The sequence below is a fragment of the Xenopus tropicalis genome, chromosome 3 (genome assembly GCF_000004195.4).
Source record: "Xenopus tropicalis strain Nigerian chromosome 3, UCB_Xtro_10.0, whole genome shotgun sequence".
Lineage (NCBI taxonomy): Eukaryota > Metazoa > Chordata > Amphibia > Anura > Pipidae > Xenopus > Xenopus tropicalis.
The window spans coordinates 102,485,268-102,512,639 of record NC_030679.2 but is presented as its reverse complement, the minus strand read 5'-3'; the positions used below and the strand labels follow the sequence as shown (position 1 = coordinate 102,512,639).

Below are 27,372 nucleotides of genomic sequence, written 5' to 3'. Positions count from 1 at the left end.
CATTATGCACTTGCATTTTAAAATCAGCATCAACTGTACTCAGCTGTACTCATATCTTCATTAGAAAAACCCATAGAGCAAATAAAGCTATTATTTAATGTATAGTATGTGAGTATTCGGTTAAGGTTTGCCACTTTATACTTTTATGCACAGTGCCATGTTATTTATTTTTGTGGTTTTAAAAGGAAAATTTCAACAGGATTTTATATTGTAAAAGTGACTTTTTGATGTAAGCGCCACACCTAATAAGAGAAACTGATAAATAAAAAGAACATATCTCATTCTGCAAAGTACTTTCCCTTAAATATATATTATGAAAATACATGGTAAGTCAGTATTGGATTAATTGAATCAGTCTGAGAGGAACAGATGCAGCCTCTCAGATGATTACAGTTTGACAGCAGGGATCAGTAAACATTTATTTAACTATGGAATTACTTAATGGTCCCAGAGGTTACAGTCGTTACTGCTGTATTTTGGTCATTATAATGAATGGAGGTACTGTGTGTGGCACAGGGTAGATGCACTAATATCTAATATTAAAAGAACAATTGTTTATTGTAATTTGGAAAACTCGGTAATAGCAAATTTGAATTACATGTCCCTTTATGGTAGGCATTTCATTATATTTATGTGAGTAGCTAATTTGTTAATTATTTGATGGGTTTTATGGCAGATACAGTAGATTAATTTCTCTAGGCTAAGGTGACCAGAGCAAAATCCAGGGACACCTTAAAAATAGCAGCGTGCTGCAAAAATAATAAGCCATGCCCATTTTCTTTCCCACCCCTAGAGAAGCCACTCCCTATTTGACAGACGCCCTCAGTTAAAGCAAAGACGCAAACTTGACTTTTTAAGTATATTGGGAGCTGTAGTGTAACACCATATTGGGGGTCACAGGTTAAACTTTAGAAGCATCTGAGGTAGGGGTTGAATATGATCTGAAATACATTATATGGTGAGAGCAATGAGATAGTATCCCCACAACATAAAGTGAGAAAAAGCATCTCCAGCACATTATTCAGTCAAAGGCACTGGATTTAGGGACAACAAACACATTCTACGCAGGGGCACTTGCACCCTAAGAACGTTATATACAGTCAGGGGCAATGAAACATTAAGGTTAGATTGCATACAGGTTAAATGAATTACAAATGTAATTTATAGTGCACCAAGAACATTTGGTAGAATAAAAGCCATGAAAGCATTATGTATTATTCCCTCGGAAAACAAAGTAGGATAAATATAGAGCCCCATGAATAATACCACCAAGGCAGGATATTTGCAGGTACAACACAAATTGCAGCAGAGGCCCACAACTAAAAATATTACAGATGTTAAAGGAGAAGGAAAGATTCTCCACATTAGTGCCACGTAGAACACTATATTTATTCTGCAGAAAGCATTGCCATACCTGAGTTAAGAGCCCTAGAAGCTTTTTCTGTTTGCTTAAGATAGCAGCTGCCATTTTGGCTTGGTCTCAGTCTTCCTGAGCTTCCTCAGCTCTAGCCGTTATAGCTCAGATCACACATTCTAAACGGTAGGGGGAGTGAGTTTTATTAATTCTTATAGGGAGGGAGGGGGAGGGGGGAAAATAAATTTTGCTGCACCCATTTTTTTTTGGGACCACACCCCCCTAAGTACCACTCTCATTTTACTAAATTTGGCAGGTTATTTAAAGTTTGAACACATTTCTAGGGGTTTTAGGGTTGGTTTATGTGTTATACAGTTTTGCTAATGCAGGTGAAATTGCCCTTTAACCTGCAAGTCTCAGTTCCCCCAAGAGACCTGTTTAGTTACAATTGCATCTCAGTGCAGGTGTAGCTTGTTAACTCTTTATGGGCTCTCTGCCAAAAGCCCACTTATCTAATTAAGTCTGAGAAACAATGTATCTAAGTGCAGGTGAAGCTTGTTAAGATTCACAGTCTGAAAGGAGTTGGCAGCTTTGGTGTAGCAATAAAGGCCTACCCTCTCCTCCAAATATTTAATAGTTCATATACTATCCTGGGTCACTAACCTGGTCTCTATATAAAAATGTATGTCAGTAGCAAATCTCTCATAACAATTTTTTTATTTTCATGATAAAATAATAACAAACAACATAAAACACACATAATGGCCTTAATACAAGTTTATTATCTTCATAACATTTAGCTCAGGCCTTGAATTTTAAAGTAGTTATTCCTTATGTCGCATAAAGGACAGAAAGAGAAAGAAGTAGAAATAAGAGGGAGGGAAGAAAGAAGAAAAGAAAAAAAAAAAAGAGGGAAAAGGGAAGGGAAATCAGACACTGTTAAGTTATAGTTAGACTTTGCACCACGCTGAACATGATATAATTATTTCTTTATCTACCCTTCATTAAAGTGTTTCCACTTTTTGTGGTGATTGCTCAGAGAGTTTCTATTTTTAGCGTCAAAAAATTCAGACTTTTCGGTAAGGTCTAAAAAATTTACTAACTCTGGGATAGCTGGGGTTAAGTCCGATTTCCATCGCTGAGCAATTAGTAGTCTCGCCACTTCTAAAAGGTGTACTACCAGACGTTTTTGAGAATATTTTAAGAAGTCTATTAATACTGACAAAATTGCAAGTATAATATATACACAACCAGGTCAGTATTTGTGAGCAGGCCACAAACGCCCGGTCCTAGGGGGGCATAAGTCTGGGGGGGGGGGGGCAGTATGCCACCTGCTGCCTGCATTTCCACTGGGGACTGGACGGGAGATTTTGACGGCTGTTTGAATTTCCCTCCTGCCCAGTGCAGCCGATCAGATAAACGGTAGCCGCAGCAGCAGTAGGGGCTACTAAGGTGAGGTAGGTACAAGCTGGAAGGGGTGCAAGTGGAGGAAGCAATTGGGGGGTTGGGGGGCAGGGGATGAGCGCACCAGGGGGCGGTGTGAGCGGACTAGGGGTACACCGGATTTAAATCTGATCGCACAATAGCTTCTGCTGCAGCTATTTTATATTTTATGCCATGTCTTTCCTCCAAAGATGGAACCATCTAACCATTAATTTTGCTAAAAAGAAAGGGCAGTGAAAGGGTGCTGAAGCACTTTTTAAAATTTATAGCAGATCGACCAGCCTTTGTTGTTTGGGAATAAACTGTGCTACTGCTGCCAGAACAAAAAACGTATAGAAACGGCTTTTGATTTGAGCTTTAGAATGAAAAGAGAGATCCTCTGGTTTGGGAGGATTATTGTGTATAAATTATATGTCTCTCAGAGGACAAAAGCAATGTCCCCAAATAGACTGAGATAAAATTGAAGATTATTTTTTTCCCCCTTGCATTTAGACATTGGCTTTGGAAGCAAAACTTGAAAAAATTAGCAACTTAAAACTTAGGGGTGGAACACTTTCAAATGAGCAATTAAACCTTTTCTAATAATTTTATTGTGAATTTATTTCTATGGCAGATGGGGCTAAAGCTGGTCATTAGAACTCAATGAGGTGGATGGGTTCCATGACTTTGCCTCTAATATAATAAGGGCCTAGGGTTCCAACCTTTGACGGTGGCTAAACCCAAACAAAAGGGGTTGGGCTAATGGCATTAGGGGTGGGGCAGTGACATGATAACATTAGGGGTGGGGCACAATGATGTGAGGCAGGGTTGTTGTATCATTTAGACACGATTTTTTAACCTGGACAGCCTTTTGAAAAACTGGGCTATCCAGTTCTAAACCAAACGGGTGCCAAATCTAGCTCTATTTTTTTTCTGTCTGATGAGAAAATCCAGTCCTTTAATTGAAGGTATGAGATCTTTTATACAGAAACCAGTTATCCAAAAAGTTCTGAAATACAGCATTGTAATTTAGAAAAAAAAAATCCTCAATTTTGACTGATTTGTTTTTTTCTTTCTGTAATAATAAGTAGTTAATTGTACTTGATGATAACTAAGCCATATTGATAGAAAAAAAAAATCACAGTATTAATATTTAAATGTATTTAGTCAGAAAATTGTTCAGGTTTCCCAAGGCTGAAAATCAGACAGGTAAGCCCAAAAACCTACTGTTCAAGTCAAAAACAAACAGGTGGCAAGAGCCTCTTATGGAAGTGGGAAAAAAGCTCTCTGTGAAAAAGAAATAAATAACCACAGCTATATTGTTCTGATTTAATGGTGAGTAATGATACAGGTTGTATAGTGAGAATCACTTTGTCACAGTAATTATGGGAAGAGGAGTAGGCGACATAATTCAAAGGGAGAAAACGTGGGCCCTTGGAAGCCTTTTGAATATTAATAAAATAAATTCCTATTTGCCTATTTATTCTGTTTTCATTCCTTGCAGATTTAAAAATGCTGCCTTGTTTAAATAATTGCATTTCTGTTCGTAGTTAAGTTATAAAAAAAAAAACCAGAAGTTCATCAAGTTCAGCCCTTCCAAGTGAACCCAGCACACGCATGGAATGTTCAGAATGTTTCTCATTATGTGTAGGGATGTCAACCCTCTTTTTTTATATATTTATATGTTTCCTGGATTTACATAGCACACCCCTTGGCTCTGCCCAAGCCTGATATCTCTCTCTATGTTGTAAATGATATAGCAGCTATTATTGAAACTCAAGGCTCTGTCGTCAGGCCTTAATAACTAGCCAGGGGTGGACATGATTATTAATAAAGGTGGCCTTTTTGCAAGTAGGATTGTTTTCCATTTAGTCTAAAAAACAAGGAACAGAGGTGGCAAATAGTTATCCCTCCCAGTAATTATAATGGTTTACCTCAGACCCCAGGCCGTCACTCCTCTTCTCTAAATAACACATCGGGCCAGAGTAGTATTCTAGCGAGTGCTTTGGGATCTTCACTCCGGCCACAAGGGATCTCTGGGAAAGACAAGGGCTGGGGTAGTTTTCTGTGAGTGCCAGCCTGGGTGGGTGGAGGTAATTAAACAATTATATTTACTGGGTGGTAATTTTGATAGTAGCGGTTTCCTTCTACTTTAAAGTTTAGATTTTATTCCCAGACAATCAATAAGCACCCATACTTTCTGGCCCAGATTAGTATCAAAGTGAGTGCCACACTGCCATCTTCTTCCCTGTAAGAAGGTAAAGAACGCAAGAAGGTGGTGGCACAGCACTCACTAAAAGAGTACTGTGGTCTTGTGTGATTTTCATTAAAATGGAGTGCCAAGCTGGAGATGAGAAAGCTGGCCTTGGCACAGAGAATTTTCTGCTTGTCCTTTACCTAAATAGATATAGCCGCTCTGCTTCAGTATTATGTTTTATTAGGGCTCTTTATGCTTGTCTTTGTATTGCAACATACCATACTACATTTATATGGCACAGGACCCAAATATGGTAGCACTGTATGCTTTTCTCAAATGAGTGTCTGCCTTAAGCAGGTTATTCCAGGCATGTATTGGTTTTCATGAACATGTTTTTTCCACTATGCTATTTTAGACAGTTTACAAATACCCTACCATTATACTTCATCATATTGACATGATTATGGTTTAAGTGACAGAGAAAAAACTCTCATTATTAATAATAATAGGGGACGGTAATGAAAATATGTGTTGCAGTTAGTGGAATCTGACTGAAGGGAAAAGTCTGGGAATTTAAAATACCAGGCAATGGAGAGCTTGGACAATATTTCCACTCTACACTCTGGATGGTACCTGTTATAAGCTAGAGGGGACTTGATGGCAGTGCATAGAAAGAAAAAACAAGAGGTTCTGTTTAGCATAAAATAAAGAGGAATGTATAAATGAAAGCTAATGTTCATGTGTAGACTGTTGCACACTGGGAATCATTTAAAAAGTAGCTTTTATTGATTTAATAATTAATACATTACAGATCAGGTCAACGTTTCATTTTTCTTTTTTTTTTTGTTATTTAAAGCTACTCCAGATTTGGTCCTTGCAAGGTTGATATGAACTCCTTCTAACAAAACAGTCACAATAAAAGAGGTAGGGCAGGGTTGTATACTGGTAATCCTCTACCTCACAAGGACCAAACATGAAGTAGCATCAGTTTCCCAGTTTAGCTCAAGAAATAACAAAGACCATAGAATTTTCATGATTAAAACAACTCGTTCATGGGGTCCCTGTTTCCCGACTTCACTAAGGGTGATGGTCTCCCTTAAGGCAGAAATACTTCTGGGCTAGTGTGGATCCTAGGCTTTATGGAGCATCCACACAGTCCATAGGTAAACAACACCCTACCACACTTTATTATAGTGTTTGGGAAGGGGTGGTTCTACCTTCTTGGTCTGTTACAGATCAGAGATAACAGGCCAAGAAGGTAGAACCACCCCTTCCCAAACACTATAATAAAGTGTGGTAGGGTGTTGTTTACCTATGGACCAATAACAGGGTATATGAAACTACCAAACTAGATACATTAATCCTTGCCCAGTAACAAGGAGAAAAGGAACGGGTAGAGTTTAAAGCCATAGTGGCACATTAACCCTATGGGTCCCTAGACAAGTTACACACATCATGCCAAATGGGGGTTGTGGCGGCAGTTTATTACAGGCCAAGCAAACTAGGCTGGCAAGTAGCAAAATCTGAACCTCATTAAAATAGGGTATGTACTAATTTTTGATGTTCATAGCATTAATGCCTGCTCCTCTGGTTTACAGTCTCACAGGGCAGATTAAGATCAGTTAACACTTGTGTTGCTGTGCAATGAAGTGGCTGATGATTGATGGCACGGCAAAATGCCCATGTGCAAGTGTAGCGGGCAATTAAATGAACAGAGCTGCAGTTGAGCAGCCATAGCTTATGCCATGTCAGCAGCTTGGTAAAATGCCCATTATAATCTTGTTACAAATATCCTACTTTGCACGGAGAAAAGCTTGTTAGGTTCTCTTTAAAATTGAACAAATAGAAAATCCAAAGCTGGCTGGCTATTTAGCAGTTCTTTGGATAAATTTGTTATGGTCGCATAAAAATCAGTGTTTTCTGCAACAGCAAGCATCAAATATAAACTGAAAACAACTTATAATGTCTGATAAAGGGAAAACATCTTGGGGGCGGATGAATATTGAAATGGTTATAATGGGTGTTGTGCTTGCATAGGGTTAGTGTGACTGAATGGTTTTGGTTCCATCCTATCTCTGATAGAGCAGCGTTTCTGATGCTTCCATTCACAAAAAAACTCACATAACCTCCTGTTATTACTTCCTATAGAAAAACTGGTGAAATGTGCTGTTTGTCACTTGCAGACACCAGCAGTGAGAAGTGGGCACAGCCCAGAAATGCAGAAGCCAATGTTTCTAAGTAGCTCCCACCTATAAAACCAGTGGCTGCAATAGGTAGACTGTTTCCCATTCTAAATGCAAGTTGAATGATGTACAGGTATAGGACCCGTTATCCAGAATGCTCGGGACCAAGGGTATTCCGGATGAGTGGTCTTTCCATAATTTGGATCTCCATACCTTAAGTCTACTAAAAAAATCAATAAAACATTAATTAAACCCAATAGGATTCTTTTGCTTCCAATAAGGCTTAATTATATCTTAGTTGGGATCAAATACAAGGTACTGTTTTATTATTACAGAGAAAAAGAAAATCAGTTTTAAAATTTGGAATTATTTGATTAAAATGAAGTCTATAGGAGATGGCCTTTCCATAATTCAGAGTTTTCTGGATAACAGGTTTCCGGATAAGGGATCCCATACCTGTATATGTTTGGCATTAATAAAACACAACTAAATAAGCACATTTCAGATATTGTGCAAATATATCTAATTTGCTAGTCATGGTGAGTCTTTATTGTCTTTAGCTATAGAACATGCAGAATTTTCATCAGTGCTGCTTGAATGCACTAGTCGGATCTCTCTCAGTTTAGGTTACTGATGTCATTGAGCCTCAGGCAAACACTAGCCACCAGGAATTATATCACAAGCGGGCATGCCACTAACACCAATGTTTTTGCCAGTTTTATTACCTGACCAGTGGTAGGTCAGGCTGGTATTGTGAATATTCTGGTCTCTGTTCCTGGACACTGCATTGTATGCTGCCTGTCCTGACCTATTGATTCATTGATCCGAACTCTGCTGTTTTGCCCTTTCTGTACCTAGACTTGAATGTCTCCCTTCCCTGCTAGTGTGCCTTGTTTGCCTTGCCTTTGTCAAGACCTACCTTCTTTCCTGCCTGTTCCTCAATAAAGTGTGTTTCAGTTACCTACCTGCCTACTTCTTTGGTCCTCACAATACCCTTTAAAATGCAGTGGCACCTAAAGGTAGGACCAAGCCTTAGTCCTGCCATGGCATTTCATCAATCAAAATGCCACTATTCCCCCTAGATTCCATTAGGTTCTCTTGTATGGGTAGTGCAACAAGTTGCTTAGTACCCGTTACTAGTTCTTAAAAATGTCTTACTGGCCCTATAGGCAGTTTCTCCATGGCTGCAATTTTGTCAACCACTTTATAAACCCTAGAGATGGAGCCCAAACATCCTAAATTGTTCCTCATTATCTCTCTGAATAAGAACTTGAATTAGTGCATTCACTTTATTCTTGAAGATCACAAAATTGCCCTATGTACCATCCTGGCGCGTGGGTTTGTGTGAATACAGAGGGGGTGACATTCATAATTGTGGTTACAGATTCCATATAGTGTTGCACAGGAGCCTTTTGTCCTTTGTTATGAGTATTGACTGCTAGACTGAACTGAGATGGCCAGTTGACCCACTATATTAGGTTATGGTGTTCTGGAATCTTCCAAGGCTGCTTCTACTTAATATATATAGTAGCTTTATTTTATGTACTATGTTTTAGAATAGATCTAAATATCTGAACAAATTTGAATCAAGAGTGAACCATTGTATGAGCTGTACACCTGCCAACACACACAAGGTTAACATTACAGCTCATCTCTTTAGGCATGAAGTGTCTGGCATGGAAACCACACTATTCGGCCCCCATTGTACCCTTTCAAACATGTACAATAATAGATCATTAAATGAAACTGGCATAATGATAACAGATGGAAGGCAGCAGTAGGAGGACACGTTCTCAGGAAATTATTTCTCTGGCAGATTCTCCATTTAATAATACAGTTTATGCAGACCCCAAAACACATGAAAAAAAATCTTTTGTTATGTAAAGAATCAGATAGACATTGCATTCTCTTCTTTCCTACAATAGAGATGGCATGAATGACGTTTTCAAAGACCTGAATTTTTTTTTTCTATTTGGGAGCTCTTTGCAGAAGAGGCATCACATTACACGTAAACACTGCCCCCACTTGTATTATCATACCTAGGTCTATACAAATAATAAACACAAAATGTGTGTGTGTGTACTTCAGATTGGCATGTATGTGTGTGCATTGTATTCATATTTTCTAACCAAATTTATGATATGGATCAGCATCAGCCCTTATTAAGCTTTTCTCCCCTCCACACTGGCTGCAGATTAACAGATCCTTATTATAAAGTAGTTATAGAAAAAAAAAAGTAGCTAGGATACAATATTGCACATGAAAGACTGCATGTCCAGGGATACACCAGACCTTTAGACCTTAGGTCTACAGTGATGATGGCACTGCAGGGTGGAGGGATTCGCAGTCAGTAAAAGTAAATGTAAGAGGAACCAGGATAAATATTCAGAATAAAAGCAGAAGGGCCTGATGAGTAGGTCAGGTAAGACAGGCTATTAAAGAGTGTATTGGTACATTTTTTCACTTCTGCGCTACATGGACCTGCAGTACAGTGATAGTTGAACACTGATGCTTCCCGGCAGTAATTGAACTGGATGTCCATTGTCAAGTAGCTCCAGAGAAAAGTTTAGCTAAAAACATTTGTTTCTGTGCTGGGGTTTGTTACATAACAGGTACAAATATAGACTGAATATTGCTTCATTCCACAATGATCCCACCAGGGCAGTAAAAATATTCATTGTTTTGCTACTGCATTAATTTTGTTTCTGTCTGTGTGTAACTTCCATCTTGGCACAATGCACCGTGCTGGAGTCTTGGTTTAGCTCTGGCCAGGGAACTTTGTAAGCCTTCCCTGGGCTTGTTTGCCTGGGACTTTGGGACTACAGTTGCCATCCACAAACATGCTACTAGATTAAGTGACTTTGGATGCCAACTATCAATAGTGTTTGTGTATTTGCGTGTGTGCAGTGATATTGAGTAGGAGCAAGGAATGGTGGGAATGATCATACATTATACAAACTACAGTTGATAGACCTACCAGAGTACCAGACAATCTATCCAGTCTATCAGCCCAATCCCTCCTTGGCAGTGTATGCAAAAATGTTCTTCTGTGCACACTTAAAAAAAAAACTATTTGCACAAAGAATTTGGTGGGTCAGAATAACTACAAAATGATATGTTTGCACACAAAAATTTGTGCACCACAATTTCTTAAACCCATCTTTATTTCTATTATGGATCTATGTTAAAATCTATACAATTTGACATGATCTGTATCTATTTGCTATGTGTGTAGGTCCAGAGACTTAGGTTCTAGGAGACCTGGTCTATCACTGATTCAGTCTACAGCAGAAGGGGTTATATTGATGATGGCAAAGGCTGGATTATAGTCTGATTATGCTGCTCTAAAAAAGGACTCCAGGCTGTTTTGTACAAATGTATACAAAGTGTATAGCGGGGTCAGTGAGTGTTGGACATGCTGTATGTGACACTAATTCATACAGACATTCCCTTGAAGATATGATTATGTCCTGCCACAGTGTGCCGCGCTCCAAGCACAGCAATGGAGTGCCACCTGATGACTTGCCATCCTTACAGTGAAAATGTTAAATGTATATATCTCATTATACCTCAAAGGGCCAATATAACTTTTTTTTCAGTGTCACATTTTAAGAGAGATGGATGAACATCATTAATATGTTGATTGAAAACTTCCAGTACATTTTTAGGGAAACATTTTGCATGAAATCCTTGTAGATGTAGACCACTTGGCACTATTTTTCCATATTTTAAAACAAGTAATGTTATTCCCTCTTCTAAATGTTTTATAAATGGGGGCCTTCCTGTAACTTTAGTTAGCTGGGCCATATCTATGAACCACCACAAAAGTGCGTCTTATGGTTTCATATACATGATGTTTTATGGAATTCTTCAAAGAATGATGTGACTTTAGCTCTAATGTAGCTAATCTCCTACCCCACTAAACAATCATGACTAGCCACCAGGTAGCGGACAACAACCTGACAAATATTTAGGAAAATGTTTTTAAACATCTTAATAATAAGTAAATAACATATAAATATTACCTTTACTATGTACAGTTTGAGTCCCTGGGTATGATTCTGTGGGATTCAATTACCAATGGTAAGCAAATTTGCCCCAATGCAGTCGTCCATGCAAACAGCTGTTGGTCAGTCTGTTTAAGGTAGAATTATGGATGTAAAGGTGGGCATTCTTATATGGTATGTGACTAATCAGCTGACAGGCTGAACGGATGGATACCATACAACTGGCCATACACGGTGTGGCCACATTTCTGTTGTTCCATTCTTTCAGCTGATGGTCCAGTCAAAAGTTAATATATTTCCAAAGTGAAATCTTCCCCATTGCCATGCATCCTCTCAACATCACAGCCACATATTTCAATCTTAATATATTTCCCTAGAAAAGTTTTAAAATAATTGTATACATTTTCCTTCCTTCAGCAATAGAAAAGCTGGTGCGGGAAGTGGAGGAGGGAAGAGGGTCAGGTGATAGAAGATCACTTCTTCCTTCCTTCCTCCTGTCCTGCAATAGCAATATTTGGCTGGGGGGGGCGAATCTGTTGCTATAGGGACAGCAGGGGTCGGCTTTAGAGGCTAGGACTCCATTCTCCACAGGGATAGAGAACTCAAAAAGGGGTCAGCCCTCTGAAGTGGTGGCCGATGATAACCTTACCCCAGTCAAACCTGCAGTAAAGAGGAGCTTTGGCCTTTATCCATCAGCACTTGCTCTTATGGTACATCAGAAGATTACATTTTGAAACCTGCCAAGTCACTGTACCAACCAATATCTATGGTACACGGATATTGGTCAAGATTATCCCAGCAGCATGTACATCCTAACCATAACTTTGTTTTATGTGATTTTATGGGTACGCGTATTGGCGCCCTTTTTTGTTGCGCAGGTAACTGCAGTGGGGCGAAATGTGTTAAATTATGAAGACACATTTGTTTTTGTTCTTTGCACAAATCAGTAAATTTCTGTAGGGTCTGCATGATAATAAATAAAATATTTTGACTTGAACATGGCCCCATGTGATACACGCTAACTAGCAATGCGACTAGTACATTCTAGAAAACACGTGTTTGTCCTAGAATACGCCAGCTGTGAAATTCTGTTAAACTGAAGAGTTTATGCAATCATCTCAGGAGAAAACACAGGAGATTATGGCTTAGGGCTAGAGGATTCCTTCATGTGTGATTATAGAGAGGATTTAACTCAGTGATACGAGCGTTCTCGACTGTCTTATAAAACATATGATTCAGAAGACTTTCCCATCACCACAAGCTGCAGCCTTTAACACATTTCTATCAAACAGCAACAGTAACAAATCATGGCAAATCTGTCTCTAAATGAATAAAAGCAACTAGTTAGTGATTTTTGACAAGCTTCCTGCCATGTGATCTATGCGAGGCTCCCTGCGTATTAGCAATCTCTAAAGCAGCTTTGTATGTAGCAGCCAGTACCCAGTATATATATATATAGAAAACACAGGGAAGAACATTATCTCATAGTATTTTGCTTTATCACCTTTCCAAAAGATCAAAAGTGAATTACTTTTTCTTATAGTGGATCTCCTCCTCCTGATTCCATTTCATTCTATACAGATGTAACCCATGATTTGTGTGCCTCTCTGCCCCAGATGGCACTTGATGTTACAGCAGGGGATTATTTTGTGGACACCGACAGAGTAGTCTTGCAAATATATAATGGGCATACACCAGTGTGTGCTGACCTTTGAAGGAGATCTAAACCCAAATAGAAAATGAATGTAATAATTGTTAATATAATAGCAAAAATATTAATGCGAGGAGTACTATAAGTATATAATACAGAGGAGTACTATAAGTTTACCATTGTTTTCTGTTTGGGTTTGGATCCCCTTTAAGTATTTCTGCATCATCAGATTATTCTTCTCTGACCCAGCGTGCTAAGGAAAAAGTGGGGTATGCATTTATATGGATCAGGTTTGTCCCATTATTTTCCTGTGGTTTAACAAATTTAGGGGATACTCTACAACGTGGTAGTAATAATAATTGCTTTGCTGTTACTAAATGGATCATCATAAAGGTATTTACATTCTATTTTTTGCGAGATATAAATTTAGTAGAATGAGGGTACAGGAATACATGCCTGTTGCCTGTTGCACAAATGGATTTTTTCTACTGAACCTCTTATCCTGTATTTAAATGATTTACTTTGTTGGCAGTAACTAGGCCAGAAAGGGGCTTCAGTGATGGCTATACTGCACCCTAAGTAGCTACTTTAGCTGCATGTGCTGTTCTACTAATTCTCTATAAAAATCTACTAGTGAAGGGTATTTGCTGAGAAGATTTGAGTACATGCTTTGCCTGTTTTATCACAGTTATGGAGAGTTAAAGCCATTTTTCACCACAAGTTTAAAAGGAAAGAAAAGAAATAAAGGTAATGGAGATTGTAGACACTTTATATTGGATTATGTGCAGGAATCTTGGTTGTAAGATATGACCAATATGGCTGGGTACCTTTGCCTCTAAGGACACAGGCAGATCTGGAACAAAGAGGGCCCACGTCCTTTCTAGAATGTACATAAGCGTCTTCACCCAAAGTAAAGTAAACCTTCTGGCTACAGACTGTCCTTTGCATCTCTACAAAGCAGCTGCTGGAGTGAGCAAGATCATTTATAAAAATGGAGATATGATCCAAAAAATGAATTTGTGTGAGAAACTATAACTTTATGTTAACAGATTTTGGTCTAGAAGCAGGAAACTGTCTACAGCGTGTACAGATTGGGCAGACATTATTGAAGTATCAGACATATGATGCACCATCTGTACTTTTACTATGTAACCCTTTCTAGTTACACAGAAGCTCTATCAGAAAGACCCCAAGCTGTGTTGAAATAAGTGAGATGATTGGATGAGATAATTGCCTTTACCCATGGACAATAGGTAGGAAGATAGGATAAAGGATAGAAGGTTGGAGAGTGCAGTATCATACATGGTACCAATATACACACATATAAAATATGTTATAATTAATGCACTTCTTAATTATAATATATTTCATTATGCAAATGCATTAGTATTTCATACACATATATACTGTACCAATATCTATACTTATTAATTAATTATTGTCTGTATTACAATAGCCTTGGATATTATGCTTGTTTAAGAACTCATCCAGGCCCCTCTTAAAGGGCATTCCACAACCTCACTGCCCTCATTGTTTTAAATGAAATTTTTGTTAATCTTATCTAAAGAGGTGACCTCTGCTGTATTGATCTTTTCTATAGGATAAAGATCCTCTGTCTATAATCCCCTCTAATGTACTTCTAAAAAGTAATCATGTCCCCTCACAAGCCTTTTCTCCAGAGTGAACAACCTCGACAGTCTCACCTCATAGTTTAAATCAGTGCTGTCCAACTTTTGTTGTACCGAGGGCCGGAATTTTTCCGACCTACGTGGTGGAGGGCCGATAATGGAAGCCAGTTTTGACCACTCCCCTTTTTGAAACGGCACCCACTTGAAACCACACCCATGTTATCACATGACCATACCCATATTAATGGTTGTAGTACAGCAAAAACCTGCCATACTCTGCCTACCCTACCCTGCCTGTGTGTGCCATACTCTGCCTGCCCTACCCTGCCTATGTGTGCCATACTCTGCCTTCCCTACCCTGCCTGTGTGTGCCATACTCTGCTTGCCCTATGATGCCTGTGTGTATGGCACACACAGGCAGCCTACAGTGACACAATGCTGGCACTGCTCCTACAGTCTGCACAATAACTATATATTAAAAAACTTTTTAATTGAAGTACCACCTCAGTATATGTTCTTTTTGTAGTATGCAGGGATTGTTTGTGGGTTTCTACTGCTCCTGAGGTGTGAACAGGGGAACAATGTGGGTGATTACAGCCTGAGCCTGAGGTGTGAACACTGCAGGGGGTGAACAATGCAGAGATTAAAAGGTGTAAACAACACAGGGGATTACATATTTAAACAATACAGCCTGATTACAGCCTGAATCTGAGGTGAGAACCATGCAGGGGGGCAGTTAATCACAGGACTGATACCATTTAAGGCTTACACAAGAGTAAGCCATCAAAGCAGCCAGACAGGTGGGGGGCCACACAGAGGGGGGTCGCGGGCCGCCAGTTGGACAGCACTGGTTTAAATCTTCCATCCCCTTAACCAGTTTAGTTGCACGTCTCTGCACTTTCTCCAGCTCATTAATATCCTTCTTAAGGACTGGAGCCCAAAACTGCACTGCATACTCAAGGTGAGGCCTTACCAGGGACCTATAAAGGGGCAAAATTATGTTTTCATCCCTTGAGTCAATGCCCTTTTTTATGCACTGAAAGACATTGCTTAGAATTACAGTTATACACAGAACTTCCCAGATATTTGTAAGTAAGGATACCTCTAACACATTACCATTTACCTCCCATATGTAATAAAAGGAACTATGTTTGCCCAGTTGCAGTAAGCTTTGGCAATCAATAAGATGGTTGCTTTTATATAAGTGACTAGTAAATTCTACCTGTTTGGTTGCTATGGGTTACTGCACCTGGGAAAACTCAGTACGTTTTATTACATAACAGGTACACTCAAGGGTATATTTATCATGCTGTGTAAAAAGTGGATTACCGGTGATGTTCCCCAGAGCAACCAATCAGCAATTAGATTTCAACAGCTAGAAAACCAAGCAAATCATCTGATTGGCTGCTATGAGCAACATCATCGGTAATGTTTCACTCCACCTTTTAAACTTTAAGAGAGAAACAGGGCACTCCACAATGTTATTACAAAAAAATTTTTATTCACATAACAAAACCAAACTTGTTTCGACCCCCACCAGGGGAATACAAAAAAAGGCAGGCAGCCTAGTCTTTTTTGAATTTCCTTTTGAGTCACTTATGCATCAAAAGTTATATTATTAGAATTGGGTCTATTGGGAATAAAACCATCATTAGCTGGATCTTCAGATGTATAGATAGATGAAAAATAACACTTGAGAATCTCTGCTTTTTCCTTCATCATGAGAAGCTCAATCCACCCCTGTATGTGGTGTGCCCATTTCATTGCCTTTGTGTTTGTAATTCAACCGTCTCTACTGGATAAAAGTTTTATAATTCTGTTCTTCCCTTTTGCTTGTCGAATACTCTCAATACTTAACATTTTGTGCCTTTTATATACAATAAAAGGCCCAACATTTTTCTGACAACAGAGTCCTGCTGCTGTCAGTCTTAGCAATTGTGCAACTATCCAGCAATAGTGGGCAAATGGTAAAGCTTCTCGGTTACTTTTTACTGATGCTAGTATTTTGCAACTGCCGACATTAACAGTGGCTAAGAGAAGCAGAAGGTGGAGCCCTGTTAGACACCAATAAAAGACAAAAAAAACAACAAACTAAATTGTGATGACTCTTCAGGTATAAAGGATAAGTAAATACTATAACAAGAAGCCCAGAGTCACATGCAGGGCTCATTAGGGTATAAGGATCAGCGGAGTCAAGGGGAATTCTTTTAAAGGAAAACTAACCCCCCCCCCATCAAACAATGCAGGTCTCTATAAAAATATATTGCATAAAATGGCTCATATCTAAAACCCTGCTTCATCAAAAATAAACCATTCCATAAAAACATCTTTATTAGAATGTTCCACTGGGCAATCCTAAATAGTAAATTGCCATTTAAGAATTAAGGGCCGCCTCCTGGGATCATAGGATTCACAGTGCACACAAACAAGCCAAGGCACACATACATGCTAGGCCCCATCAGCCAATTACTCTCACACTTCCTGTTAAAGTTGGAGCTTTATTATTTCCTGTCAGGTGATCTGAGGTAAAATTCTTTAATTGGCCACTTAATATGATATAAACTATCTGTTCGTATTCATTCTGAATGTATAGTTTTCTTTTAAGGAATTATTTTAAAATGTAGAATGAGAGCATTCTTTTTATTTTAAATCTGAAAAACAACTGCTTGATTCTGAGGCAGTTTTAATGTAGTTAGCCTTTGCCCAAACTATTAGGCTTATATAAAATGAAGGTATATATTTTCCCTTTAAAAATACACCTAGTATAAATGATAAAAAATATAATATAATATTGTGTTTGCATTTAATGAGCTGGAGGCCCCGGGGCAACTAAAGGGCTTTATTAAACTTTGCTTTGCTTTAGTTCTAGGAAGCAACTGCTCTAAGCCATCTGCAGAAGCAGCTCGGTACAATAGGTCCCTTGGCCTGAGTGAAATCCTTTCACATTCACATATCAAAATGGAAATAATACTATGATTCCCTATAGACCCTTCCAGGTTACAAATGGCTTACAAAGGTTAAAGGCAGTTTCCTTTAGTTACATTTTCTGTAAGAGCAAAGCTGAGAGACAGAAGATGTAGGTACATAGCTCAGCGGCAGTAGCTGGTCTAATAAAGGCAGCTTACCTGGAAATGGCTAATAGTTGCTTTTTCTCTAATATACTAATGAAATACAAGGGGTTCTGTGTGACTGGGTGGAGCCCTTCCTTCTTTATTATTTTATATATTTTTAAAAATGTTTAATTATGGCCCAGTTTTCATATTTTTGTGAGCATGACGTTCAGCAGTTACATTCTGAAAGGCAGAAATCTGATTATAAAAGTACCTTGTACCAGATAGGTTAAAGTATGCTGCTGCAGTATGTATACTAGCTTAGAACAGATGTAACAAGGGCTGGAGAACTTTTGGTTTGTCCTGATTTTTCTACATTGTAAAAAATCTCTGAAAGAATGATATTTTGCTTTAAAGTACATGATGCAGAGGTTATTCCAGCTGTAGCTTCTGTTCCTGTACCATGGTCAATTAAGGGCAAATTTTCCAAGATCAAGATTTTCTTCCTTAGCTCAATCTTGACTTTAAAAAAAAATATTTTCTCCACAGTTTGAGATTTTTTTAGACACTTATCAAATGTTTTCATGTTTTTTTCCACTAGTGTCTTCTTGCCCAAAGAACTTTTGAGATTAAAGCTACTGAGAACAGTTTAAATAAAGACCCAGTAGCAGAGCTTTAGAGAAACACTATAGGGCTCACTTATGGGCGCAAGTACACTGGGTAACTTGCACTTTTTCCTGCAGTCACTTGTGCCAAAAACTGCATTCATTAAAGGTACATGTTTTAAAATGTGCTCTTTGACTTCTGTATAGTATGCTTAGCGCTGCTCAGTCCTTCCTGCCTTCCAAATCAGGGCGTTTCATTGCCAATTGACACAGGGGGACCCTGAAACTAGCGCCATTTCCTGACCATGTGGTAGCTCCAGGGCCAGAACTAGGGGTAGGCAGAAGAGGCAGCTGCCTAGGGCGCACCGATTGGGGGGCACCAGGCAGCCTCTCCTACCTACCCCTAGTCCGCGCTCTTTAGTCTTTGCCCCTGCTGCTTGTCCTTACGCGGTGGGGGCAATGATCCATCAAATCGCAACTCGAATCCTGCCCCCCACGTTCAACTGCACATGCGCGCCAAAGGGGGGGCAGGGCGAATGAGGAAGGTGCAGGGGCGAGGTGGCTGACTGGGTTGCCTAGGGCGCCCGGGCGGCTTGGCCTGCCCCTGGGTAGCTCCATGGTTCGCTCAGCACTCTGAGTCAATAGGTGCAGTACACTTACGCAAAAAGAATAGGGCTCACATGCCAAACACCAGAAATGATGCCAGGCATACTTGAAGCCCATGTGCAGTTGCATCCATTTTGGCAAATCAAAAACTGTTCAAGAGAATCGCCCAGGTTGTGTTCAGATTGAATGTTTTTGCATTTTGCTAAATCTGGCCCCAAGTATTTCAGTTCTACTGAAATATTAATGATCCCATGGTAACTCTTGGGGTCCAGCATAGCGTGGGGTTTCACTTTGATTTCCGCAAAGCACTTTGAATATAAATATTCTCAGATTAAATATTTCTCAAGCACCTGTAGCGACCCTGATAACTTCTGTCAGTATATAACCACTGTCTAAATTTGATCAGTATATTCTATACATCGTTATAAAGGACTTTTTATTATGTGAATGTAGTCAGATCCTTTTGTGTATGTTGATTCTTTTAGAATCTGTATTTGAGCGGCGAAGGTAAGTGGGACATGGAAGGAATGAAAAAGAACACTGCTTAATAAGACCAGTGGAAATAATTGGGACCGTTCGAGATGAAACTAGAATTTCTCAAGGCTAGATGAAAGAGAAAGAAAGGTTATGCAAACTGAATAGTGCCTTTAGTACTCCTCCTCCTCACATCATTTTTTATTTAAAGTGGAACTCCGAATTTCAAACCAAAATTTGTTAAAGAGCCCCACACAACATAGAAACCTATCACTGTAATGTGTTTCTTCAAAAAGTATAATAAAAGTATAATAAATACCATATTTATATGTGAAATCCAGCTGCAAAACAATTTTTCTCTTTGTGCATAATTTGAAATCCTGGCAGGGGAGGAGGGACTAAAACATTAATGCTACAAATTGTAACAACTTCTCCACAGCTTACAGACAGCATGCAGGAACTACATAACCCACAATGCATTGCACTTTGATGTTCCTTTTCTTATTGATATAACGTGTGCCAGGAATTGTGGGATTTGGGGGATACAGGCTGAAGGCAGGCTGGGGACAGTCAACTACTGTTACATTTTTTTGAGTCTCAAAGCACTCAGCCAGATCAGCAGGAGAACAGGGGGCAGGTTTAGGTTACTGTTCCAAACCATATTATTACATTAAAAATCATAAAAAAGGCTGCATATTTTTTATTTTGAAATTATGTTTACTTTTAAAAATCCCATAGGAACGAATATAAAGTGGGTGACTTTTTCTGTGTTGAGCTCTGATCTCACACTTTGATAAATCTGCCCCCTAGACTCAATAAAATTGTTAGTATCTGAGTGAAACTTTTGCATAGGGTACAGTTATGTCCTGTGATGGCAAACAGGCATGAACGAGATGGGTGTCTTATCTAAATAGATATAGATATGGCATATAAGGGCTCACTTACCGTATATACTCGAGTATAAGCCGAGTTTTTCAGCACTAAAAATGTGCTCAAAAAGTCACCCTCGGCTTATACTCGAGTATACCTCCCTCCCTCCACTTATGTCCGTCCTGCCGATCTTGATCTGAAGATGTACGGCGCTCGCACCCAACCCCCCCGTCCCCGTGGTTGGAGGTGAGTGCATGCGCGTGCAACACAGACACACGTCCCTCCATGGGGGGTTAAAAGTACCCTGCAGCCTGCTAGTCCTGCCGACTGTATTCATCTGAAGATGTGACATGTAATGCGCTCGCTGGCCGTCCTGCAGACTCTATTAATCTGAAGATGTGAAGCACTTGGACGTATGTGTGTCCGTGCGTGCACGCGCACATACGTACGTACGCACGCACGCATGCACTCACCTCCGTCCATGGGGGGGTTCGAGCGCGTAAGATGAACAGAGTCGGCAGGACTACAGTGTTACATGTCACATCAGAGTTGTCAGGACAGCTTTAAGTGGATGGAGGGAGGGAGGTAGGGGGGAGGTATGGAGACACAAGTGGAAGGAGGGGGGAGGTATGGAGACACAAGTGGAGGGAGGGAGGTAGGGGGGAGGTATGGAGACACAAGTGGAGGGAGGGAGGTATGTATGCACAGACACAAGTGGAGGGAGGGAGGGAGGTAGGGGGAGGTATGTATGCACGGACACAAGTGGAGGGAGGGAGGTAGGGGGGAGGTATGTATGCACGGACACAAGTGGAGGGAGGGAGGTAGGGGGGAGGTATGTATGCACGGACACAAGTGGAGGGAGGGAGGTAGGGGGGAGGTATGTATGCACGGACACAAGGGGAGGGAGGGAGGTAGGGGGAGGTATGTATGCACGGACACAAGTGGAGGGAGGGAGGTAGGGGGGAGGTATGTATGCACGGACACAAGTGGAGGGAGGGAGGTAGGGGGGAGGTATGTATGCACGGACACAAGTGGAGGGAGGGAGGTAGGGGGGAGGTATGGAGACACAAGTGGAGGGAGGGAGGTATGTATGCACGGACACAAGGGGAGGGAGGGAGGGAGGTAGGGGGAGGTATGTATGCACGGACACAAGTGGAGGGAGGGAGGTAGGGGGGAGGTATGTATGCACGGACACAAGTGGAGGGAGGGAGGTAGGGGGAGGTATGTATGCACGGACACAAGTGGAGGGAGGGAGGTAGGGGGGAGGTATGTATGCACGGACACAAGTGGAGGGGGGGAGGTATGTATGCACGGACACAAGTGGAGGGAGGGAGGTAGGGGGGAGGTATGTATGCACGGACACAAGTGGAGGGAGGGAGGTAGGGGGAGGTATGTATGCACAGACACAAGTGGAGGGAGGGAGGTAGGGGGAGGTATGTATGCACGGACACAAGGGGAGGGAGGGAGGGAGGTAGGGGGGAGGTATGTATGCACGGACACAAGTGGAGGGGGGGAGGTATGTATGCACGGACACAAGTGGAGGGAGGGAGGTAGGGGGATGTATGTATGCACGGACACAAGGGGAGGGGGGGAGGTATGTATGCACGGACACAAGGGGAGGGGGGGAGGTATGTATGCACGGACACAAGTGGAGGGAGGGAGGTAGGGGGGAGGTATGTATGCACGGAAACAAGTGGAGGGAGGGAGGTAGGGGGGTATGTATGCACGGACACAAGTGGAGGGAGGGAGGTAGGGGGGAGGTATGTATGCACGGACACAAGTGGAGGGAGAGAGGTACGGGGGAGGTATGTATGCACGGACACAAGTGGAGGGAGAGAGGTACGGGGGAGGTATGTATGCATGGACACAAGTGGAGGGAGAGAGGTAGGGGGGAGGTATGTATGCACGGACACAAGTGGAGGGAGAGAGGTACGGGGGAGGTATGTATGCACGGACACAAGTGGAGGGAGAGAGGTACGGGGGAGGTATGTATGCATGGACACAAGTGGAGGGAGAGAGGTAGGGGGGAGGTATGTATGCACGGACACAAGTGGAGGGAGAGAGGTAGGGGGGAGGTATGTATGCACGGACACAAGTGGAGGGAGAGAGGTACGGGGGAGGGATGTATGCATGGACACAAGTGGAGGGAGGGAGGGAGGTAGGGTGGGGGTATGTATGCACGGACACAAGTGGAGGGAGGGAGGTATGTATGCACGGACACAAGTGGAGGGAGGGAGGTAGGGGGGAGGTATGTATGCACGGACACAAGTGGAGGGAGGAAGGGAGGGTGGGTGCGCGCAACTAGTGCGTTTCATCTGCACATCCATCTGCACAACGAGCCAGAGTAAGTAATTGGTACAATAATACAAATTACATTTTTGTAAATAATAAGTTAAGTCCAGCATCAAGAATTCGTTCTCAAATGTGACCCCTTTTGTGTACCCTATATTTGTGATTGCTAGCTTTCCTGCTTGCATTGATGTGTTAGTGGCACAAAGGCTCACGTTTGGTTATTATGCAAGCAGTGGTTCAGTACATAAATAGGTACGTCCGTTTTAGATATACATCTGCCTAAGTCTTGCCCAGAGCATCTTATTGTATGCGGGAATAAGATCTTAATGACTTCCAATCTTGTTCTGTTGCTCTTTGGGCAAGCTGCAATTTATTCCCTCTTGCACTCTGCAGGTAGTTATAGCTGAGTAATACTGTTTTTGCTCTTGTCCTCATAAGACCTAGGATCATACATAATGTTCAGAAATTGTAGATTGATTATGAGGCTGCATTTTAATGTAATTTTTTTACCCTTGACTATTTAGGCATGCCACATTCTCTACATCTCTCTTGTAACTTCAGTCTGCACTTACCAAAAGGACAGATAAGAAAAACACTTGGACTGCAGCAATGTTTGCCAATGCTGCCCCCTTCCCATACATACCTAAATGAGTGTGCATTTATATTTATTTTGCTCCTGAAATATCCATTTTCATGAAATAGTCTATGGCTGAAGCTCAGCCACTGGGCGGCACCTGCTTGAGAACCACAGAAAGGAAAAAAGGCACATGGAACTCTGGGTGGGTTATTTCCCCACAGTATTTCTTTTTCACCTCCTGCAAAAAACTGCCTTCCTCTTTATAAGCAGATATTTTGTTTCTGGCAAAGTCACAAGCGACATTAATATGTAACAAATGTGTTTGGGCAGCCAGCTATTAGAGAGGGTATGTACTGTGGGGTCAATGATGATATGGTGGATTGCACTTGGTCCACTGTATCAGTAGAGCTTGGCTAATCTCTAATACGTCTGCTCATGCGATGTGCCAGGTCCATTCACTACAATATGGATCTGCTAGTCATTTTGACTAAATACTGTAGGCTTTTTAAGAGTTTACAAATCAAGAGAAAAAGGGCTGCTCAATATGTGGTACCATATTAACATTTTTATATCTAACTTCTCACTCTGCAGGTCCTGAGCCATTTAGCTCAAAGAGCTTTGCTGTTCAAGCCCAGAAGAAGATCCTGAGTAAGATGGCAACAAAGACCATGGCCAACATGCTTATCGATGACACAAGCAGTGAAATATTTGATGAGCTCTTTAAAGTAACCAAGGAATATGTAAAGAACAAGAAAGAGGCCCACAAGGTTCTGAAGGACCTTGTAAAGGTTGCTGTAAAAGTTGGCATTCTGTACAGAAATAACCAGTTCAGTGCAGAAGAACTAAAAATTGTTGAAAAATTTAGGAAAAAACTGAATCAGGCCTGCATGACTGCCATTAGTTTCTATGAAGTTGAGTACACCTTTGATAAAAATGTGCTTTCGGGACTACTCCATGAATGTAAAACTCTCCTTCATGAATTGGTGCAGCGCCACCTCACACCGAAATCCCACAGTCGCATCGACAGGGTTTTTAATCATTTTGCTGACGTGGAATTCCTTACTGCCCTCTATAGCCTTGAAGGAAATTACAGGCCGTACCTCAAAAGGATTTGTGCAGGAGTCAATAAATTACTCGATGAAAGGGTTCTTTAAACCGTTGCCTTCTTGAACGTGTTTATAATACTGATAAGTGGCAACTGTATTTTAATGGCCTTCTCATTCCAGGTGGCCAGATAACAGTACAGCACAAGTCTGTATAGGGCACCGTGTTTGCTTTCTTGTCAGAGGATTGGAATCTGTTATCATTACACATACACTGAATGGGCCTTCATTGCTATTATGAATACAACAAAAGTATACCTTCAGCAAGAGCAGATCAACAAATACCTGTAAGCAACTTCAGTGAACTAGTGGCTCCAGCAGAAAAGAACTGTAAGCATACAGAAACAGGGGGCCACAAGGAAAGCTTTATTCTTCAAAAGCTTCTTGTACTGGTTATATTAGAATGCTGTTTCTTATGAAGTACTTTGTATTTTCATTTAGTACTTATACACCATGTTCAAGCTTTCCAGCATACGCAAAGAACTGAATGGCAGTGACTGCATTATCACAAGGGAGCATCCCGGACATACAGAATGTTTCATTGTGCCAACACCTTTTTCTTCTAGGTTACCTTATCATCCAAGGGAACATCACACTCCTCCTATACACAGTAATTGATTAAGCCTTGTTTGTTCTTAGTTTTATAGAATATTTATTTGTTGGGCAACATTGTGGCAATGCAATTTTTGTTCGGGTTTACATAGAAGATGAGCAGAATTGTATTAAATGTAAGGCTAAAAAGTGGATGGGGGGTTCACAATTAAAACATAGGAGCATTATTGTGGGATGGAGCAGATATTTGTTTCCTCACAGCACTAGATATGTAACTTTCTCACAATATCAGTACAGGTATGGGATCCCTTATCCGTAAAACCGTTATCCAGAAAGTTCCGAATTATGGAAAGGCCATCTCTCATAGACTCCTTTATAAGCAAATAATTCTAATTTTTAAAAATGATTTCCTTTTTCTCTGTTAAATAATAAATCGGAACCTTGTACTTGATCCCAACTAAGATATAATTAATCATTATTGGAGGCAAAACAATCCTATTGGGTTTATTCAATACTTAAATTATTTTTAACAGACTTAAGTTCTGGAGATCCAAATTACGGAAAGATCCCTTATCTGGAAAACCCCAGGTCCCGAGCATTCTGTAGTATATTAATGATCTGATAATTTTTATTTATCTCCAGGGATCTAAAACTAAATGAGAGTATCAAAGAAAATGATGAGGCCCCCAAAATCTTTATATCCAATATTTAGCTTTTATATTGCTGATATGTTGGATTTTGCATCACTATCGGTTTCCCTCTTGCAGTGCTTCCCAGGGCAATTTGGATGGGACGAGGAATATCAGGTAAAGCAGGTTTTCTAGCCTTGCAGAATTATGTTTTTGTTTTCAAGTTGGCAATTTTTAATAAAAGTATATTTGTGGTTATGTAATAAGACCCCACAAATACAATGTAGCCACAGTCACGTGCAAGTTACTGAGCTACAGTGAGGGTATAAACCTACCTAGATAAAAAGCGCCTTCTATATACAATTTGCTTATATGTAAAAACTAAGATTTTACTTGGCTATTAGTGTTTCCCGTGGATACATTTAATAGGATATCTGTCCTGGTTAAAGGACAAGGAAAGATTAAGTCACCCTATGTGGTGCCCTCCAGGAACATGAATCACTTACCCTATGCTTGGTACATGCACAAACCCAATCTCTTTGGAAAAGTTCGGGCCTGTGCAAGCTGACCATAAAAAATTGCTGGGAAAAAGCAAGCGGGTGGCATTCGACCACCCTTCCATAAAGTACCCCATGCAAGATCATATTTTAAAGAAGCGGAGCACCGGTTTAGGTTAAGCAATTACATGTACGAAACAGCACTAAGTTTGCCCAGGAGCTGTAACACATACCAACCAATAAAATGCTTGTGACCAGTAAATACTACTTGCTTATTGGTTGTTAAGGTGATAAGAAGTGTAGGAAACTCTGCTCCTGATATTACATACCCCTTAAATTTACTGGGGGGCACATAACAAATTAGTACCACCCAGTGCCTTAAACTTTCCTTTTTCTTTAAAGAAAATACATTTTATTATATTTCACCATACATTAAGCAAAGGTTTCGGGGTTTGGCAAAATCCCTAAAATAGTGGATTCAGTGCTTCCCCATATATATATAAGATTACATGTTTTATGTGATTCATAAACACACCTACCTATGTTGTTGGATCTTTAAACATTTATCCAGTATTTTCAGGTGGATGGAAAAGTGATAAAGAGGGGGATTATTATTAAAATTGTCTGTGGAACAATCATATCAGAATAAATGAGGGTGGAAAAGCCTATTTCCAGACTGTGAGTGTTAAGAGCTTTCATATAAAAGCCAAAATGTTTTTGAGCATGAATGTGCGTTTATTGTACAGTATCTGTATAGTCTGTCCCATGGCAGTTCATTTCTAGTGAAATATTCTGCTGCCAGAATGATGATGCAGCTGGTGATATAAAACATGGGGTATTATCTCAGTTGATTAAATTGCTTTTCAAATGCAGTTGCTTATAGAATTATGCATAACCAACAAGATGCTCTCGCTTCCAACTTGTGTGTCTGATGATTGCTGTATAGTCCTGTAATATACCAACTGTAATTCAGTGAGCAGGAGATGGCTTTCAGCATGGCTTCTGTCTGTTTCTCAAAAGGCGCACACATGGGGTTCCAGTGTTATGTAGACGTTACAGTTGCTATGCTTTATATTACAGGGAAAGTTCCTCATTATGGAAACACTTTTCCTATTCAGCGGCAGAAAGCATTTTTTTTTTATCCTGACCGTGTATTCACGGTTTGAAATTTGTACTCTAAAAGAGGTGGTTTACCTAGAACATAACTAAGGGGCACATTTACTAAGCTTTTATTCTTGAGAAAATTTGGGTTTTTTTTCTTTATATGTAGATATTTTTGAGATTTATGAATTGGTTTTCACCACTTGCGATATTTAAAAAAATTTGTGGGTTTTTTTTTGAAAATTTTCACTGAATAATTCATATTTTTCAAAATAAACTCCCATAATTTGTGATTGATTAATGCTTAGTTAACTTTTTTTGCCAAAAAAAAAAATTTGTCAGCTTAGATCAATGATCGAGTACCATTGAGTCCTATGGAGGCTTAGAATAGTAAAGGAATAGAATAGTCAGTGACAGCCTGTCATTGACACATTTTCAAGGGGAAGTTAATGTTCAGGGGAAGTCATTGTTTTCTATTTCACTAAGTTTCAAGGGGAAGTTAATCTGATGAATACAATGATCAAGTTTAATTCATATTTATACCTTGTTGATACGACTTTAAAGGCCAGAAAAA

General features: G+C 40.2%; 1 protein-coding gene across 1 annotated transcript in view; it reads left to right on the top strand.

Moving 5' to 3' along the window:
• tnfaip8l3 (TNF alpha induced protein 8 like 3) overlaps positions 1-24,798 on the top strand; it is a 38,159-nt gene extending 13,361 nt beyond the window's left edge. Inside the window, exon 2 of the mRNA XM_002936343.5 lies at positions 23,508-24,798. Coding sequence (XP_002936389.2) covers positions 23,508-24,070 — 563 coding nt within the window. The 3' untranslated portion in view covers positions 24,071-24,798. The remainder of the gene's footprint in view (positions 1-23,507) is intronic.
• Positions 24,799-27,372: the final 2,574 nt, after the last annotated feature.